The sequence below is a fragment of the Equus caballus genome, chromosome 7 (genome assembly GCF_041296265.1).
Source record: "Equus caballus isolate H_3958 breed thoroughbred chromosome 7, TB-T2T, whole genome shotgun sequence".
NCBI classification, from domain to species: Eukaryota; Metazoa; Chordata; class Mammalia; order Perissodactyla; family Equidae; genus Equus; species Equus caballus.
Genome location: NC_091690.1, coordinates 33,557,148 through 33,576,557, shown reverse-complemented (window position 1 = coordinate 33,576,557; position 19,410 = coordinate 33,557,148). Strand labels below are relative to the sequence as shown.

General features: G+C 36.4%; 1 protein-coding gene across 1 annotated transcript; it reads right to left on the bottom strand.

Moving 5' to 3' along the window:
• Positions 1 to 14,072: 14,072 nt before the first annotated feature.
• On the bottom strand, positions 14,073 to 15,035 carry OR8A1J (olfactory receptor family 8 subfamily A member 1J). Its single transcript, XM_005611819.2, has one exon. It carries the CDS (start codon positions 15,030 to 15,032, stop codon positions 14,073 to 14,075), a length of 960 nt encoding a protein of 319 aa, XP_005611876.2. The 5' UTR covers positions 15,033 to 15,035.
• Positions 15,036 to 19,410: the final 4,375 nt, after the last annotated feature.

Sequence of the window (19,410 nt, the reverse complement as noted above, 5' to 3'; positions counted from 1 at the left end):
ATGGCATGGAGAACTTTTCAGAAGTAACAATAAGAGGAGTCAACCACAGAAGAGGCATGGGAAAGGATATTGGTGAGAAGGGGAGGGACAGCAGAGGCATCATTGGCCCTGGATGTGTCACTATGGGCTCAACCCTGCAGTCATGGAGTAACATTTTGTCCCCTGATCTTCTGTCCTCACCCCATGGTTGTACCACTTCCATCTCTTATTGCTGCTGTGATGAGGTCAGATCCCTTGATAGCTGAAATGATTGCCAGGATGGTAAATGTTTTTAATGTATCACATGGTTCTAAACATGTTTATTCATCTGTTTTCATGAATGAGGGCATGGTTTTTCTTTTTCTGATTCTGAAAGCAACTCCTATTTATTCTTGCAAATTTGGAATATAAAAGATGTATGAAGAAAAAAGATTACCTATATTTCAATGTGATAGTTTGCATTATTGGTCAAAATTTGTCACTCTTCCAGTATTATGCATCCATACCTTTGCAATGGTGTCATAGCGGTTGGATATATTTCACTGATAATTGATGGTTAGCTTGGCCACATGACCCATTTTGGCAAATAGGATATTAGCAAATACGATGTAAGTAGGTGCCTGGGATGTGTTTTATGTGTTGGGGCTTTCCCTCTTGTGCTTCTGCTGTTGTGTTGAGAAGAGCTTTTCCTGGACAACTGCTCCTGCTTCCAACTGATTCTCACCATGAACACATGTGGATCCGATATTGAATCGGAGATGCTCACCTATGACCAGACAAGATGAGCCACTACAATCATCTTGTAGACATGTGAGGAACAAATATTCATTGTCATATTCCTTGAGATTTTGTGAGGTTGTTATATAGCAATAGGTAACTGATACATTCCATGTTTTGTGCTGGTCTCAGCTTATCAATAACCAATATTGCAGCTGGGCCAGTCTTTGTGGTTCTTGTTATGATTGCAAGATACCTTTCAGCAATAACCACCAGGAAACTTTGAAAAAAATAAAGGTTTGTTACTTATAGGACATGGCAACTACATAGCACACCTGAGATCACACAGCAAAGTTGCAGGTAGAGAGAGAGAGAACACATGGGCCTGGAGTTCTGCTTTTATTGAGGTTGAGGGTGGGAGCCTAGGGTTTGGCAGGCTCACTATTGGTGAATAAGAACAGAAATTTGAAGCTAGCAAGGAGAAAAAACAAGTGGCCCAAATGATCAGTTATTGAAATCAACCAAGATCTCTAAAACGAAGGTGCCTCAGTTGAAAAAGTTGGCCTGGCTCTTTATCTAGTTGTGTGTCTGGCAATTTGTTTATTCAAGATAGCTTAAGTCAGGCATTTGCATTGCCAAAAAGAAAAAAAAAACACTGTCAGGATTTACTCTACACTCAATCATTCAGAGATCAGGAAAGGAGAACCACATTTGGAGTATGAAATTTTCTTCCAGTGGGATCATACTATGTATACCATGTTATAAAATGTTTTTAACTTGTCATTATAACGTGAACTTTTTTAGCTATCAATAAATATTTTTCAATTATACCTTTTTATGGATTTCATCATATAGGTATGACATATTTTATTTTAACTTTTTCCTATTGTTGAACAGTAAAATTGTGTCAAGCTCTCCAATGCTTTATTACTATAAATAATACTGTGATTATCACTTTGTGTTAAAATTTTTGCTTAGATTTCTGATTATTTTCTCAGAAGAGATTCCTATTTTCTTTTCATTATTTTTTCAATTCAAAGTATTTCCAATTTTCTCTATAATCTCTTCTTCTTTGACTTATTTGTTATTTGAAAATGTGTTGTTTAATCATTCTTTTCTCAAATATATTTTTGCTAAATTGACAGGAGATCAGAGCTCCAGGCTCCTGTCTTCTCTTTGTCCTTTGGTCATCCTGACTTGGATAATTCTGACTTTAACTACTCTATATACTTTTTAATCTTTAGCTTTTCCTTGTAGGTTTCTTCAATTCCTCTATCATTTCCTCCAAAATAGAGACCTTTGTGACAATTGTCATCATCTCGTATGTCATCATCATTCCCTTCTGCTGTGTGTGATAATCCAGTTTTCCCAACACCATTTATTGAAGAGATTATCCTTTCCCCATTGAGTATTCTTGGCTCCCTTGTCAAATATTAGATGACCATATATGCTATGGTTTATTCATGGGCTCTCATTTCAGTTCCATTGGTCTCTATGTCTGGTTTTTTATGTCAGTTCCATTCTATTTTGAAATTAGGAAATATGATGCCTCCAGCTTTGTCCTTTCTCAAGATTTCTTTGGCTATTCTGGATCTTTTGTGGCTCCATACACATTTTAGGATTGTTTTTTCTATTTTGGTGAAAACTGCCACTGTAATTTTGATAGGGATTGCATTGAGTGTATAGACGGCTTTGGGTAGTATGAACATTTTAACAATAGTAATTCTTCCAGTTCATGTGCATAAAATATCTTTCCATTTATTTGTGTCTTCTTCAATTTCTTTCATCAAAGTCTTATGGTTTTCAGTGTAGAGATATTATATATCCTTGGTTAAATTTATTCCTAAGTTTTTATGTTTTTGATGGTATTGTGAATGCTATTGTTTCTTTACTTCTTTGCAGATATTTTGTTGTTAGTGTCTAGAAATGCAACTGCTTTCTGTATGTTGATTTTGTATCTTACAACTTTACTGAATTCATTGATTAGTTCAAAATTTACTGAATTGGTTGATTAGCTGAATTCACTGACTAAGTTTTTGGTGGAGTCTTGAGGATTTTCTATATAAGATCACGTCATCTGCAAACAAAGACAATTTTACTTCTTCCTTTTCTGTTTAGATGCCTTTTTATTTCTTCTTGCCTGATTGCTTTGGCTAGGACTCCAGTTCTATGATAAATAGGGGTGGTGTGAGTGGGCACTCTGACCTTTTTCCTGCTCCTGGAAGTGAAACCATCAGCCTTTCACTGTTGAGTTTGATGTTAGCTGTCGGCTTGTAATATATAACCTTATTATGTTGAGGTGGTTTCTTCTATACCCAATTTGTTGAGAGGTTTTATTACGAAAGGATGTAGTGTTTTTTCAATGCTTTTATACATCTATTGAGATGAATCTTTCATTCTATTATGGTGGTGTATCACGTTTATTGATTTGGATATGTTGAACCATACTTCTATTCCAGTGATGAAGGCTGCTTAATCATGGTGTGCAATTCTTTTAATGTGCTGTTAAGCTGTTTGCTAGAATTTTGTTGATTTTTCTGTCCATATTCATCAGGGCTATTGGCCTGTAGTTCTCCTTTTGTGTAGTGTCCTTCTCTGGATTTGGTATTAGCATAATACTGGCATTGTAAAGTGAGTCTGGGAGTGTTCCTTCCTCTTCAATATTTTGGAAGAGTTTGGGAAGGTTTGGTATTAATTCTTTTTAAAATGTTTGTTAGAACCACCAGGGAAACCATCTGGTCTTGGGCTTTTCTTTGTTAGATTTTTGATTACTGATGCAATTTCCATACTTGTTGATCTGTTTGGACTTTCTATTTCTTCCTGATTCAGTCTTTGTAGGTTGTACATTTCTAGGAATTTATCTGTTTTTTCTACATTATCGATTTGTTGGTGTGTAGTTGTTCACAGTAGTCTCCGAAGATGTTTTGTATTTCTGTGGTATCAGTTCTAACATCTCATCCTTCATTTCTGATTTTATTAATTTGTCTCCTCTCCTTTTTCTTAGTTAGTCAAAGTCAAGGTGTGTTAATTTTGCTTATATTTTCCAAAAACCAGATCTTAGTTTTGTTGATCTTTATTATTATTTTTCTGGTTTCCATTTCATTATTTCTGCTCTGGTCTTTGTTATTTCTTTCTTTCTCCTAAATTTATACTTGTTTTTCTTTTTATGTGCCTTGTGGTGTAAAGTTAGGTTGTTTATTTGAGATCTTTCTTTTTTTCTTACTGTAGTCGTTTATCATTATAAATGTTTCTATTAAAACTGCTTTTGCTGTAGTCCGAAAGTTTTGGATGTTGTTTCTCCATTCCTTTTGTCTTAAGATATTTTTTATTGAGGTAACATTGGTTTAAACATTATGTAAATTTCAGTGATATGTTATATGTCTCAAGATATTTTTTGATTTCTTCTTTAACCCTTGGTTGTTTGGGAATGTCGTTTCATTTCCACATATTTGTGAATTTTCTAGTTTTCCTTCTCTTATTGATTTTTAGTTTAACACCAGTGAGGTTGGAAAAAGATACTTTGTTTCTGTGATTTTAGTCTTTTTAAATTGCCTAAGACTTGTTTATGACCCATCATATGATTTATCCAGGAGAGTGTTCTGCATGAATTGAGAAGAATGTACATTCTGTTGCTAATGGATGGGATGTTCTGTATATGCCTGTTCAATTGATTTGGTTTAAAATATAGTTCAAGTTCAATGTTTCCTCCTGTATTTTCTGTCTGGATGATCTAACCATTGTTGAAAGTGGGCTATCAAAATCACCTACTCTTTGGGTTGTTGTTTATTACTCCCTTCAGATCTGTCAGCAATTAATATAGTTAGATGCTCTTATGTTTAGTGCATACTTTCTAAAATTGTTATATCCTTTTGATGAATTAATCCCTTATCATTATATAATGACTTTGTCCTTGTGATCAATTTTAACGAACTCTATTTTGTCAGATATAAGTATAGCTACTCAGATCTGTCAGCAATTAATATAGTTAGATGCTCTTATGTTTAGTGCATACTTTCTAAAATTGTTATATCCTTTTGATGAATTAATCCCTTATCATTATATAATGACTCTGTCCTTGTGATCAATTTTAACAAACTCTATTTTGTCAGATATAAGTATAGCTACCCTTGCTTTCTTTTGAATTCAAGTTGGCTGGAGTATCCTTTTCCATCTTTTCACTTTGAGCTTATGTTTTTCCTTAAAGCTGAAGTGATTATTTTGTAGACAGCATAGAGCTGTGTCTTGTTTTTTATCCATCCAACCACTATATGTCTTTTGATTGGAAAATTTAATTCATTTACATTAAGAATCATTATTGACAGGTAAGGACTTACAATGCCATCTTATTAATTGTTTTCTGGCTACTTTGTACTTCCTTTGTACATTTCCCCCTCTCTTGCTACCTTCTTTTGTGAATAATTTTCTGTTGCAGTACGCTTTTGATTCGTTTCTCCTTATATTTTGTGTATCTACCATAACTTTTTGTTTTGTGATTACCATGAGACTTACATAAAACATTTTATAGATAGAACTGTCTATTTCACCTGATAGTAAGTTAACTTCAATTACATACAAAAACTCTACCTTTCTACTCTCCCCACTTTCATGTTTTGATGTCACAATTTACTTCTTTTTATATTGTGTATCCATTAACAAATAATGTAGTTACAGTTATTTTAGTACTTTTGTTCTTAAACTTTTATACTAGTGTTATGTAGTTAAGACACTGCCATGTTATGGTATGAAAATATTCTGAATTTGACTATTTACTTACCTTTACAAATACATTGCCTATTTTCAAATGACTAATTAATGTCCTTTCATCAGCTCGAAGAACTCTTTTAGCATTTCTTGTAAGGCAAGTCTAGAGGTGATGAACTCCCTCAGCCAGTGAGTATGGCTTCAAATGCAAACCAATGAATCCAGGGTCCATTCCCCCAAATTCTCCTTTATCAAGCTCTCAAACACTGGGCCACTAACCACCTCCCCTAATCATTGCAGAGCTATGTTCCAGACAACTGGAGACAGCCTTTATGCCCCAGAAGAGGCTGAAAGTTTTCAAAGTAGCCAATCCTAAACCTACTTACTGTGCCTTGCCCATTCTTTCCTGTCCAAAACACAATAAAGATTCTTGTTCAATTTCTTCCTCTTTTTCTACCTCCTGATCAATCCTGCTGCTTCCTTGTTTGGTGCCAAAGATGTGGCACACTCGATTCTCTTGGGAACTGTGTATGTGAAAAAATGTCTTTAAAAAAAATGTTATTATTCTTTAGAGCATTTTCAGGCTCACGGCAAAACTGAGCAGAAGGTACAGAGATTTCCTACATATCTCTTGCCTCCCCAAATACATAACACCCCCATCAGCAATATCCACCTTCAGAGCTGTACATTTGTTATGATTGATAAGCCTACATTGATACATCATTACCACCCAGGATCCATAGTTTACATTAGGGCTCTTTCTTGGTGTTGTACATTCTATGGATTTAGATAAATGTATAATGACATATATCCACAATTATAGTGTCATACAGAGTAGCTTCATTGCCCTAAAAATCTTATTCATCCAAAACTCTTCACTACCACCTGGCAACCACTGATCCCTGTACTATCTCCATAATTCTGCCTTGTCCAGATCGTCATAGAGTTGGCTTCTTTCAGTTAGTAATATGTGTTTAAGTTTCCTCCATGTGTTTTTGTAGTTTGATAGCTCATTTATTTTTACCACTAAATAGATTGTCTAGATGTACCAAAGTTTATCCATCCACGCACTGAGGGACATCTTGGTAGCTTTCAAGTCTTGGCAATTATGAATAAACCAGCTATTAAGCTCCATGTGCGGGTTTTTGTGTGGACTTAGGTTTCAACTCCTTTAATAAATACTAAGGAGCACAATTTCTAGATTGTGTAGTAAGACTAAAGTTTTGTATGGAGCTGCCAAAGTGGTTGTACCATTTTCTGTTCTCACCAGCAATGAATGCGTTCCTATTACTCTATATCCTTGTCAGCATATGGTGTTGTCAGTGTTCTTGATTTTGGGCATTCTAATAGGTGTGGAGTGGTATCTCATTTTTGCTTTAATTTGCATTTCCCTGATGACAAATGATGTGGAATATCTTATTTGCCATCAGTATATCTTCTTTGGTGAGGTATCTGTTAATTAGAAGATAAAAACAACGACAAACAAACACATAGCAATGGAGATTGGATTGGTGGTTACCATAGGGGCAGGGGGGAGGGTAAAAGGGGTGATTAGGCTCACATGTGAGGGGATGGACTATAATTAGTTTTTGGGTGGTGAACGTGATGTAATTTACACAGAATTTTAAATATATTATGATGTACATCCAAAAGCTATATAATGTTATAATCCAATGTTACTGCAATTAAAAAAATAATTAAAAACCCAAACATATTAACTCTTTGCTTACCACATATATTGCAGAAAATTTTCCCAGAGTTGCTCATCTTTGAATTTTGTTTATGTTAGGGCTTTTTCTTTTTTCTTTTTTTGTTATTTTGGTTTGCCATATAAAAGTTTTAAACGTTTATGTAATCAAATAAACAATTTTTTTCCTTTAAAAAAAAGAAGACCTTGGTCCATTTTCAAATCAGCTCGTTCATTTTCTTATTTAGTTTTCATTGATTGTATATTTTGGATAATAGTCCTTTATCAGGTATATATTTTTCAAATATTTTTTCAGAAACTATCATTTCAGTGAGAGTCATCTCCTGATTGTTTGGCTTTGCCTTACCTAAATAATGATAAAACCTGTGTTTTAAAACACTGTCCTTTACCCTCACTGGATAAGATCACATTTGGACTTGCCAACTTCTCAAAGTCCAGACTGAGAAAGGAAAGCCAGGTCCTCTCCTTTTTTCCATCTAGCCCCTCTCCTACAAGGCTGGTGTCCTCTATGAGGGTCCACTCATCTCTTTTGTGGCTGTCACTGGAACACTTTCACTCTTCGGAAGAACCCAGTAGGGCATCTCCTTGGTTTTGCAGTAAATGAAGGCATCAGAGTTTGGGTTAAAGTCATCCTAGTCACAAAAACTATATAGTTTTCACTGTAGGATGCAGCTGCAAGATGTGCATTTATCTGAGAATCAAGTTTTCAGTTTAACTTGGAGCTCTCCTAGATTTGAGACCACAAATTTCCAGCCATTGTGATAAGGTAAGCATTAAAGAGAATGTGATTTTTTGAGTCAGTCTAAATATGTGTTTGTATCTCTTATTAGGCTTTTACTAATGTGCAAGCTTGATCTAAGTATGTTAATCTTTTTTAAACTCTGTCTACTTATTTGTACAATGCAAACAATACCTACCTCATATGGTTGTTATGAGTACATATTGCATAATTTATAGCAATATTGTAGCATACAACCAGACACTCTTTCATTTCTCTTTTTCATTGTCCCCTCTCATTATATAAAAAAATCTCATTTAACATGATAATATTATTTGGCCTTAATCATCAGGAGGACAAAAAACAACCCATTTCATGAGTTTCTCAGGACTTCAAGGCTGAGGTACATAATATTACCAACAGTTTAGAATACTGAGACTCAGAGAAAATTGTAGCAAATATGACAGAAAATTTTATGTCAATGTTAATTGGTATCATTCCTCCTTCCATTTAGATAGGTAGGTTTTGCAATTCCTCTTCCCCTAATCCACCTGTCAGATAAAATGAGGTTGACTTTTAAGGAGTTTGAACCAGAAAGATATAGAGAGGGGCCAACAAGACTATCAGAGTGAGGGAGGTGGCTCTTTTCTGAAAAGGGGGAGACAAAATTTAAGACTGAGTACTAAATGGTGAGGTCTGCAGACTCTTTCACCTGCTGGATTCTAAGAATGTTTGTAGCCGTTCTATGGTCATCCTCTTCGACCCCTGAAATTAGAAGATTGTAGGGCACTTCTCTGGTGAAATGAGCTTGCCTAAGAGGGAACAACTACAGACACTGTTAGATGCTTGGCCTCTAATAAAGTGACCCACATAGATCAACCTTTCCTGAAAGCAAAGTCCACTAGTTGAAAAGTCCAGACCAATTACAATGAGAGTTCAGTCAACTTGTTACTGACTGTCTCTTAAATACATTAGGACAACCTAGTATCACTAGGGATTTGTGGGATGATTGTATATCAAAAAACAAAGAAAAATGTCTTCCAAAAATAGAATGTTATGTGGTTGTTTCCCTCTCAATTTGCTCAGTGAGGTGGCCTGTATCTGCTGCAATGTGTTAAGCCAGAGAGGTACCATGTTTTTATTAGTCAGACTCATTCTGATTGCAATGGGCAGGGAATTCCTATGGGAGTAATCTATGTAGGCAGCCTACTGGGCAGAGATGCTGGAGAAACAGATGCTGTGACAGGAACATAGCATTGAGGCATTCCTGAGCTAGAACAGAGGAGTGGGAGGAGCTTGCAGAGCAGCCATCTTGGAGTCTCTAGAGGACACTTCTTTATCTGTTTATCCATTGTTCTGATTCTCTTCATCTTTCCTCTTCCCATGTCTCTGCTTTCTCAGTTGGAACCTGTTGGGCCATAATAGTACAGAGCATGACAGGGGCCAGCACTTTGATGTTTTCCCTAGGTCATCCAAATGTTCTGACTTAGTCTTCTGATTTGGTAACTCTTTCCTCTCAGAGGCTCCCCTGGACTCTGAGGCTGACCAACAGGGATGTGTCTCTGTTGACTTTGCATTTTCGCAGCAGTTTGCCTGTAATTTGGTAACTCTTTCCTGGGATAGCTGACATTTTTAGAAGGTTTTCTGTCTGGATTTCTGAAACAGAGGAGAGGGAGAACAATGATGTAGAGGAAGGGAGTTGGTCTTGAGGGAGAGCTTCTTACTCTCCATTGTAAACTTCCAGAAAGAGGAGAAACAACTCTTTTCCCCATCAGTGGTTGAAGAAAGAGACAGTGGGGAGATGATGAAATATCCTTGGGAAGTGTAGTAAGCAAACATCACTGACAAGGAAGAGAATCAGAAATCCAAATTCCCAAATGGCCCATGTTTTCATAAATAGGAGTTCTGGATTTTCTGAATTACAATCTAAAGCAATAGATAGATATGTGTGTATTTGTTTATGTTTGTATGACTCATTGAAAGAAGAAAAGGGAAGTCTAAAGGGAAGAGTTGTGACCATTATCCAGGATCTATTTGTGTGACAGGGTTTGTTATGCACTTCATCTAAGTCATGCAATCAATATCTCTGGATGTGGATGTAAAGAAGCAAAAACAGACAAATGGGCCTACATCAAACTTGAGCACTTCTGTGAATCAAAGGACACAACCAATAGAGCAAATAAGAAAACTACAGAATAGGAGAAAATATTTACAAATTATATATGTGATAAGTTAAAATCCAGAATGTGTAAAGAACTCCTACATTTCAATAACAAAATAACGCAATTAGAAAATGGGAAAAGGACTTTGCTATAGACAAAATGTGTATGTTCTCCTAGAATTCATATGTTGAAATCTAATCCCCATTGTCATGATGTTGGGAGTTGGGCCCTTTTGGAGGTGATAAGATCATGAGGGCAGAGACCTCATGAATGGGATTAACACGGTTATAAAAGAGACCCCAGAGAGCTCCCTTTGCCTTCAACGATATGAGGTTATAGTAAGAAGATGGTTATCTATGAACCAGTAAGTGGGCTCTCACTAAACACTCAATGTGGTAGTGCCCTGATCTTGGACTTGTGGAGGCTTCCAGAACTGTGAGAAATAAATTTATGTTTTTTTTTATAAGACACTTAATCCATGCATTTTGTTATAGCAGCTGAATAGAACTAAGAGAGACTTGAACAGACATTTAACCAAAGATGATATATAAAAGGCCAATAAGCAAATTTAAGATGCTCAGAACCACTAATTATCAGAGAATGCAAGTCAAACCCACAATGAGATATCACTTCACACCTATTTGGATCACTAATAAAAAAAATACAGAAACCACCCAAGTGTTGGTGAGGATAGAAACAATTGGAATACTTGTGCATTTTTGATGGGTTTGTAAAATGATGCAGCTGCTATGGAGAACAGTATAGAGGTTCCTCAAAAAATTAGAAATTGAACTACCACATGATCCAGTAGCCTACTTCAGCAATATACCTAAAAGAATTGAAAGCAGGACCTCAAAGACATATTTATACACCCATGTTCATCCCAGCACTATTCACAATAAGCAAAGAGGTGGGAGCAACTCATTGTCCTTCACCAACGAATGAATGAAGAAAATGTCGTATATACATACATCGGAATATTATTCAGCCTTAAAAAGTAGGAAATTCTGTCGCATTTACAATATAGATGGATCTTGAGGATATGATGCTAAGTGAAATAAGCCAGTCACAAAATGACACTTACCATGTGATTTCACTTATATAAGATATTTAGTCAAATTCATAGAAACAGTAGTAGAATGGTGGTTACCAGGGGCTGTAAGGAGGAAGAAAACGGTACTTGTTGTTTAATGGGTATAGAGTTTTAGACTTGCAAGGTGAAACGTTCTAAAGCCCTATTTCACAACAATGTGAATATACTTAGCACTCCTGAACCATACACTTAAAAACAGTTAAGATGGTAAATTTTATGTTGTGTTTTTTTACCACAAAAAAAGTAAATAAAAAGTATAGCTAATAAAGTGTTATATAACATATATTCCTGCCTCTTACCTTGACAAACTGCTTTCATAATTCTGGAAGGCCACTTTCAAATTTACAATCTTGAGAATCTTTAAAGTTCCACGCCAAAAAGTGGTAGCACAGGGAGAGCTTCCCTGGTTCCCAGGTGCCTGCCCATGGGCCACAGCATCCTCCCTCTACTTCTCACTCCCACTCTCTGTACAATGTGAGGGGCCTACACATGCACAGGTATAAACAACTCCAGTCCACATGCCCAATTGCCATCCACATCCCTTGCATACAGCTTCTGCTTCACCACTTGATGGAGTGAACACAACAGTCTGGTCTGCTGTTGGAAGGATGGACTCAGAGAAAAGGCTTGCAGAGGCTCTGAAGGCTGAGGAGTCTAGCTCCAGGTCAAAAATCTATGTATGATCTTTCAGGCCTGACAATAGGCAATTATGAGGGCTTTTCCTGGCAGGCCTCAGAGTGTAAAGGTCCAGCTGGCTCTAGCCTTCCAAGTGTGGCAAAGGAAATACCCAACTCCAAGCAACTCTGGCCATCTCGTCTAGGCTCATATGGGTTCTTTGGTGAATTCTACCAAATATTTAAGGAGGAAATTACACCAATTTTCTTTAATTTCTCTTAGAAGGTAGAAGCAGAAGGATTGCTTCCTACATCATTCTAAGAGGCCATCATTATCCTGATACTTAAAGCAAAGGCAGTAGAAAAAAACCCTAAAGACCAATATCAGTTATGGATATAGATGCAAAAGTAATCAACAAAATATTAGCAGCAACCCCCCCAAAATTAGCAAATCAAATTAGCAAATATAGAAACAATGTATAAAAAGAATTATACACTGTGACTATGTGAGATTTATCCCAGTTATGCAAGGCTGGTTCAAAATTCAAAAGTTAATTAATGTAATGTATCACATAAACAAGCTAAAGAAGAAAAATCACATAAGCATATCAATAGATGCAAAAAAAGCATTTGACAAAATCCAAGATCCATTTATGATATAAAATCTCAGTAAACTAAAACTAGAGAAAAGCTTCCTTTATTGAAAAAGAACATTTACACAAAACCTACAGCTATCACCATACCTAGTGGTGAGCAACTGGAAGCTTTCTCACCAAGGCAGGAAAAAGGCAAGGATGTCCCTCTCATGACTGCTTTTCAATTAGTCTTAGCTAATGCAGTAAGACAAGAAAAGGAAATAAAAATTATACTGATTTGGAAGGAATAAATAAAATTGTGTTTATTCACAGATGACATAGTGGCTTATGCAGAAAATCTGAAAGAATCATCAAAGAACTCTTGGAACTAATAAGTATGGTTAAAGAATACAGAGTTAACATACAAAAGTCAATCTCTCTTCTATGTATCAGCAAAGACTAAGTGGAATTTGAAATTAAAAACACAATGCAATTTACAGTACCACTCCTCAAAATGAAATACTTAGGTATAAATCTAACAAAATACATACAATATTTATGTGGGGAAAACTACAAAATTCTGATGAATTAAATCATAAAAGAGCTAAATAAATGGAAAGGTATTCCATGTTTGTGGAAAGGAAGACTCAATATTGTCAAGATGTCTGTTATTCTGAACTTGATCTATAGGTTCAATGCAATTCCAATCAAAATCCCATTTGGTTATTTTGTGGATATTCACAAATTGATTCTAAAGTTTATATAGAGAGGCAAGAGTCAGTATATTTTGGGTAACAGTTCTTTATCATATATGCCTTTTGCAAATATTTTCTCACAAACAATCTTTTCAATGGCAGTCATCAGCAGATCTGTTGACTTTGCCATACCTAAATAATAATAAAACCCATATTTTAAAACACTGTTTACCCTCACTGCAAGAGATCACATTTGGATTTATCTACTTCTCAAAGTCTGGACCGAGAAAGGAAATCTAGGTCCTCTCTTTTTTTCCATCTATTCCCTTCTTCTTATAAAACTGGCTTCCTGTAGGACCCTCATATTTCTTTCACGGTTTGCACTGGCAACTCTTTCACTCTGCAGAAGAACCTAGTTCTATCTCCTTGGCTTTGCAGTAATTGAAGGCATCAGAGTTTGGATGAAAGTTAGCTTGATCACAAAGCCTATGTAGTTTTTACCGTATGATACTACTGCAAAATATGCATTTCTCTGAGAATTTAGTTTTCTTTTTAACATTGAGCTCACCTAGATTTGTGATAATAAATTTCCAGTTGTTGTTATAGTTTAAGCATTAAAGAGAGCCTGATTTTTCCTAGTTGGTCTAAATAAATGTTTGCATTCTTTTCTGTCAGTGAACAAAGATATATCTAAAATAATTGAAAGTAGGACCTCAAATACATCTCCGTTTGTTTTGTGTTCTCTCAAGCGCAAATTACAATTAATTTGGGTAATATTTTTCTCTACAGAAGATGATAAATCAATGAAGAGCTCTCAAACTCATTGCTAAAATTTCTAAATTTATGTTACGTTACAATAAAGATAGATACATGTTTACCAGAGGGCCAAGGAAAAACAAAGAAACAAATAATTGATCTCAAAAGGAAAAAAAGTGAGCTTAAAACCAGCAAAGACTTAAGCAGAGTAAGGCATGAAAGATGTGAGAAGGAGAAAGGGAAGAATAAAGATGAGTAAATGCACATAATCTGTCACTTTGAGAAGTGGTTGTTCCCCATTCCAGTGAGTGAAAAATTTTAGAGGACTTCTTGCCTATATTTCTATCCCAGTTTTCAACCTGAGAAAGAATAATGACATTTACATCCAAAGAGTTTTCCCGTCAGTGTTTTCTGCACAGCAGCCTTTACCTCTTTATTCCTCAAGCTGTAGATTAGGGGGTTCAGCATGGGGATCACTGTGGTGTAGAACACGGAGGCCACATTCTCCTGGGCCAGAGAACTGGCCGTGGAGGGTTTTAAGTACATGAACGAAGCAGAACCATAAAATAATCCCACAATGGCAAGGTGGGAGCTGCAGGTGCTGAAGGCTTTGGACTTTCCCTCTCTGGAGTGGATATGGAGGATGCTGGAGAGGATGAAGGCATAGGAAAGAAAGATTGTTAAGCTGGTGACTATGATGTTAAATCCACCCACAAAGAAAGTTGTCACCTCAATATCATAGATGCTAGAGCAGGAGAGCTTCATGAGAGGGAGAATGTCACAAAAGTAATGAATGATGAGTTGCTCACAATACGACCGTTTTAACATGAGGCCAGTCTCTATTGTTGAGCCGATGAGCCCCATGGCATAGACCACAGCCACCAGCAGAGAGCAGACTTGATGAGACATGATGATGTTGTACAGCAAAGGGCTGCAGATGGCGACATAGCGGTCATAGGCCATCACTGTCAGCATGTAACACTCGGCAATGACAAACACAAGGAAGAAGTAGAGCTGTGACATGCACCCTGCATAGGAGATGACGTTCTTCTCTGACACAAAGTTCACTAGCATTTTAGGGGTAATGACAGAGGAGTAGCAGAGATCCACAAGTGTCAGATTGCTGAGGAAGTAGTACATGGGGGTGTGAAGCTGAGCATTCAGACAAATCAGTGTGAACATGCCCAGGTTCCCTAGCATGGTCACTGAGTAGATCCCAAGGAAGAGGAGGAAGAGGGGGAGCTGGAGCTCTGGCTGATTTGTTAATCCCCCAAGAATGAACTCTGTCACTGTAGAGTGATTTTCTGCAGCCATCGTTTTCTGGTTGGGAGCCCTGTGGGGAGGGGAGAGAAGAATCTCATGAAAAGCTGCATCTTGAACTGCTAGGTGAAACTAGTTTTGAGCACTCGGGGTCAACAGAGCAATCCTGGATACTTTCGTGCTGCATCTTCCCCTCATCCTATTGTTTTCTGAGAGAGAGAGCAGATTCTGGATGTTTCAAAGATCATCAATATAAGAGGAAAAAGGGGCAAAATTTGGAATTTTTACCACTTTCCTGATTCTCAAATATCCTAGAGCAATGCTTCTTAAAGTACAATCCCTGGAGCAGCAGAAGCATCTGGAGACATTAGAGATGCAAATGCTCAGGCCTCACTCCAGACCTATCAAATCAGGAACTCTGAGGATGGGGCCCAGCAATCTACGTTTAACACTCTTTCCAGGTGATGCTGATGCAGGCAAAGTTTGAGAATCTTTGCCCTATAAGGAATGAATACCATATTTCATATTTTGTAGTTTGAGATATATTTTGCTTCAGACATGAAATTTCCCTGTCATCTATGCAATTCCTAAATATTCACTGAAAGTGAACATATGAATACCTTTCTCAAATTGATGCAGTGTGAGGGCTATATGGTAGCTACAACTGTATCATTGAGTACAATCAATTTCTGTATCTGAAAGATTAAGAAATTAGTGATATCAGTTCCAAAAGTGGTTGTACCACTAACATGGGATAATAATATTTAGAAAGTTCTTTTGAAGTACTCAGTTCCTATAAAAATGTGAGTTGTCACTAGGCATATGGAATTATTCTTAGTTTTTCACTGGACTTAAGGCTATAAGACAGTGGTTCTCAACATTGGCTCTATATTATAACTCTTTGGAACATTTAAAAAGAATTGATGCCTTGGGGGCAGTCTGATGGTCAAGTGGTTAAAGTTCCACGTGCTCTGCTTTGTGGCTCGGGTTTGCGGGTTCAGATCCAGGGCACGGACCTACTCTACTCATCAACCATGCTGTGGAGGCATCTCATGTACAAAATGGAGGAAGACTGGCACATATGTTAGCTCAGGACTAATCTTCCTCAAGCAAAAAAGAAAAAAAAAAAAAAGGGAAGATCGCCATCCGATATTAGCTCAGAGTGAATCTTCCTCACCAAAAAGAAAAAGAAATGTATTGATGCCTGTGTTCCACCCACAGAGGTTCTGGTTTAATTGATCAGTGGTGCAGCCTAGGCCCTAGCACAGAGTATAGTCCAGTAAGTGCTCAATAGCTATTATTATTGTTACTATTTTTATTATTATCAATCATAGTATTAAACCATGGCCTCATTATCTCCCTAATGGCAATGAACTAAATTATAGATATGTCCCTAGGGTGATCGATCATCATTGACAGATACAATACCTATAGACATTCCTGTCTCTGAGATGCATTTCTTAAGCTAAAACCATAAATTCTCACTATTTTAATCGCTTCCTTATATAATTACTAACTTTTGTGTAATACTCTTCAAAGGTCAATCTCACAAACTCCTCCTAAAATTTTTGGGTTTGAGAAGAAATGTGTTCATAGTAGTATTATCATTCCCATTTTCATAGTGAGAAAACTGAAGCGCCAGACACTGAGTGACCTGCCTGAGGACTACTAATCACTGGAGACTTGGAACTCAAACTGCTCTCTCCTGACCATGGGCTTCTTCCCTTGGCCCAAGTGTCTGTCCTTATAAATCTCCACACCTACAGCTCTAAAAATGTTGTGGGACAACATGCTTAGACTTGTGTTAGTTTCTGCATAGCATATGGAAAAAGAGGAATGTTATGTTGTCGTTTCCATTCACTGGGAAATTGAAGCTCTGAAAGTTAAATAAGTTACCCGAAGTCATACAACTAGCAAGAGGCAGAACTGGGCCTAAAACCCAGGACTTCTGACCCCCAGTCTATTTTCTTTCCACTAAACAATATAGTTTTGCTGTAGCTTATCTTTGTGTAGCACTTTATCATTATTTAGTCAACTTAACTTATTAAATTTTTGGAGATAGAGGGTAAATTTTTTTCCTATCTCAGGTGCATTTAACAAAAGCAACCTATATGCATTTTAGAAAATTAGAAATACAAATAAGCAAAAATAAAATGCTATTTTTCTGCTACTTGGAGATTAACACTTCATAATGACTATCCTTTCTAGACTTTTTTCTATGCATATATATATTTACATGTGTATGAATGTATAAGTATTTTTTAAAAAAACATTTTGTAACCAGCCTTTTAAGTGTAGGTCTTTGAAAAACATTGTCTCATTGATTCCTGTAATAATAACTCTGGCACTAACTGTATTTCATTTTCTTAGGTGTAAGACTATTTATTTATTTATTTTTTAAAGATTTTTAAAAAATTTTTTCCTTTTTCTCCCCAAAGCCCCCCAGTACATAGTTGTATATTCTTCGTTGTGGGTCCTTCTAGTTGTGGCATGTGGGATGCTGCCTCAGCGTGGTTTGATGAGCAGTGCCATGTCCATGCCCAGGATTCGAACCAACGAAACACTGGTCTGCCTGCAGCGGAGCGCACGAACTTAACCACTCAGCCACAGGGTCAGCCCCTGGTGTAAGACTCTTTAAATTCTTAGTATGTGGCATGAAGACAAGAAAATTTGCAGTGCATTGTAAATCTTATATGTTAAATTATTGGTGGTGAGATATTTAACTTCGTAATAACTACTATCAGAGATAGCTAAGATCTTTTAGTATTATTTCCATTTGTTACAAGGGAGAAAAATTTCTTCTAGATAACAATAGATTAATAAAATCTTACATATCCCCTTGTACCCAATTTGCACCTGTTAAAACAATAGGAAACATAGGAAGTCCACCTAGGATTGCCATTACCAGAAATCAAAGTGCTTTACAAAGAAGTGCAGACTGAACAGCATTCACTCTGCACAGCGCAGATGGGAAAATTTTATCAGCATTGATTGAACTTTTGCCCTCATAATCATCTAATAACACAAAATAGGCAAACATGACCCACATATTTGCTATCATTTACTACAATTATTACCTGTAGTTTTACCAGACCATCAGAGGCTCAAGATTTCTGCCAATGAGAACACAGCACACAAAGAAAAAACACAGAGGTGAAGGTAAACGTATGGTTAGAAATAACCTTCATTAGAAACAGGAGTCATAGAAGAAATATTTTCTCCCACAATCGCTTTAAATGTGTAATTAAATACCTGTGCTGAGACAAAATGGCAAACGGTCTCCTGGAAATCATAGAGGATGCCTTGGTTTCAACAATCAGAAAATAAATATCAGGAAAAGAGAGAATCATACAGATTTATATCTAGTCCTAAATTTACTCAAAGAGGCCTGCACAGCCACGATAAATGGGTCACTGAGATTTGGAGACTGCAGGGTTCTGTTTATATACATATATATATATATATTTATAGGGGCCTAACCTCTCCTGGGATGCAGTCACTTCAGAGACTGAATCCTTACTAAAGGAGCAATTAGCATCTTGGTTTACACCTGTGCTGTGAATCATGTTTTGTTTTGCATGTGTGTTAATTTTCTTTTTATTCGTAGAGTCATTTTGCAGTTTGAGAAACTTAAGTCTAATGCCAGCACTCAAATATTTTATGAACAGTAACTCCACCATCATCATCGTCATCATCATCACCACAACCACAACAACCTCAGTCATTACCATCAACATCATCAGTTACTATTGTTATTGTTGTTACTTATCATTAGTTATTCATCATTAGGCATAGTCAACTGGTCTTTAAATGTTTATTTTAAAGAGTTTTTAAAACAAATTCAATATTTTCCTAAAACAAACTATAACTTCAGTAAAGAAATGTTAAATCATAAGGAATGGTAAAATTTTCACCCTGCTGCTGTACCTGGAGACAGAGTGTGTTGAATGGCAGAAGGTTGAGTGACACAAGAAGGTAGACTGATAAGAAGTCTTTACTCATATATTTTCATTCATGAGGGAAATATGTTCATAAGAAAATGTGCTTTTCAAGAATACATTATCCATGAAAATGTTGCTAAGGAAGATTTTCAAAGTAAACTTTTTATTTTGAGATAATTGTATATTCACATGCAGTTGTAAGAAATAATGTAGAGAGATCCTGTGTACCCTTTATGCAGTTTCCCCCATTGGTATACAATCTACTGATCTCATTCAGGTTTACCTGGTTTTACTTATAGTCCTTTGTGTGTGTGTGTGTGTGTGTGTGTACATTTCATTCAATGCAATTTTACCACATGCATATGTTTGAGTATCCACCACCACTATTCCAATAAAAACAATTACTTCTCGTTCATTTTCTAATTTTCAAAATAATTATTTGGTTTCTTATTATCCTTTGAAGGTAACCAATTATTTTTCTTTAGTATCAT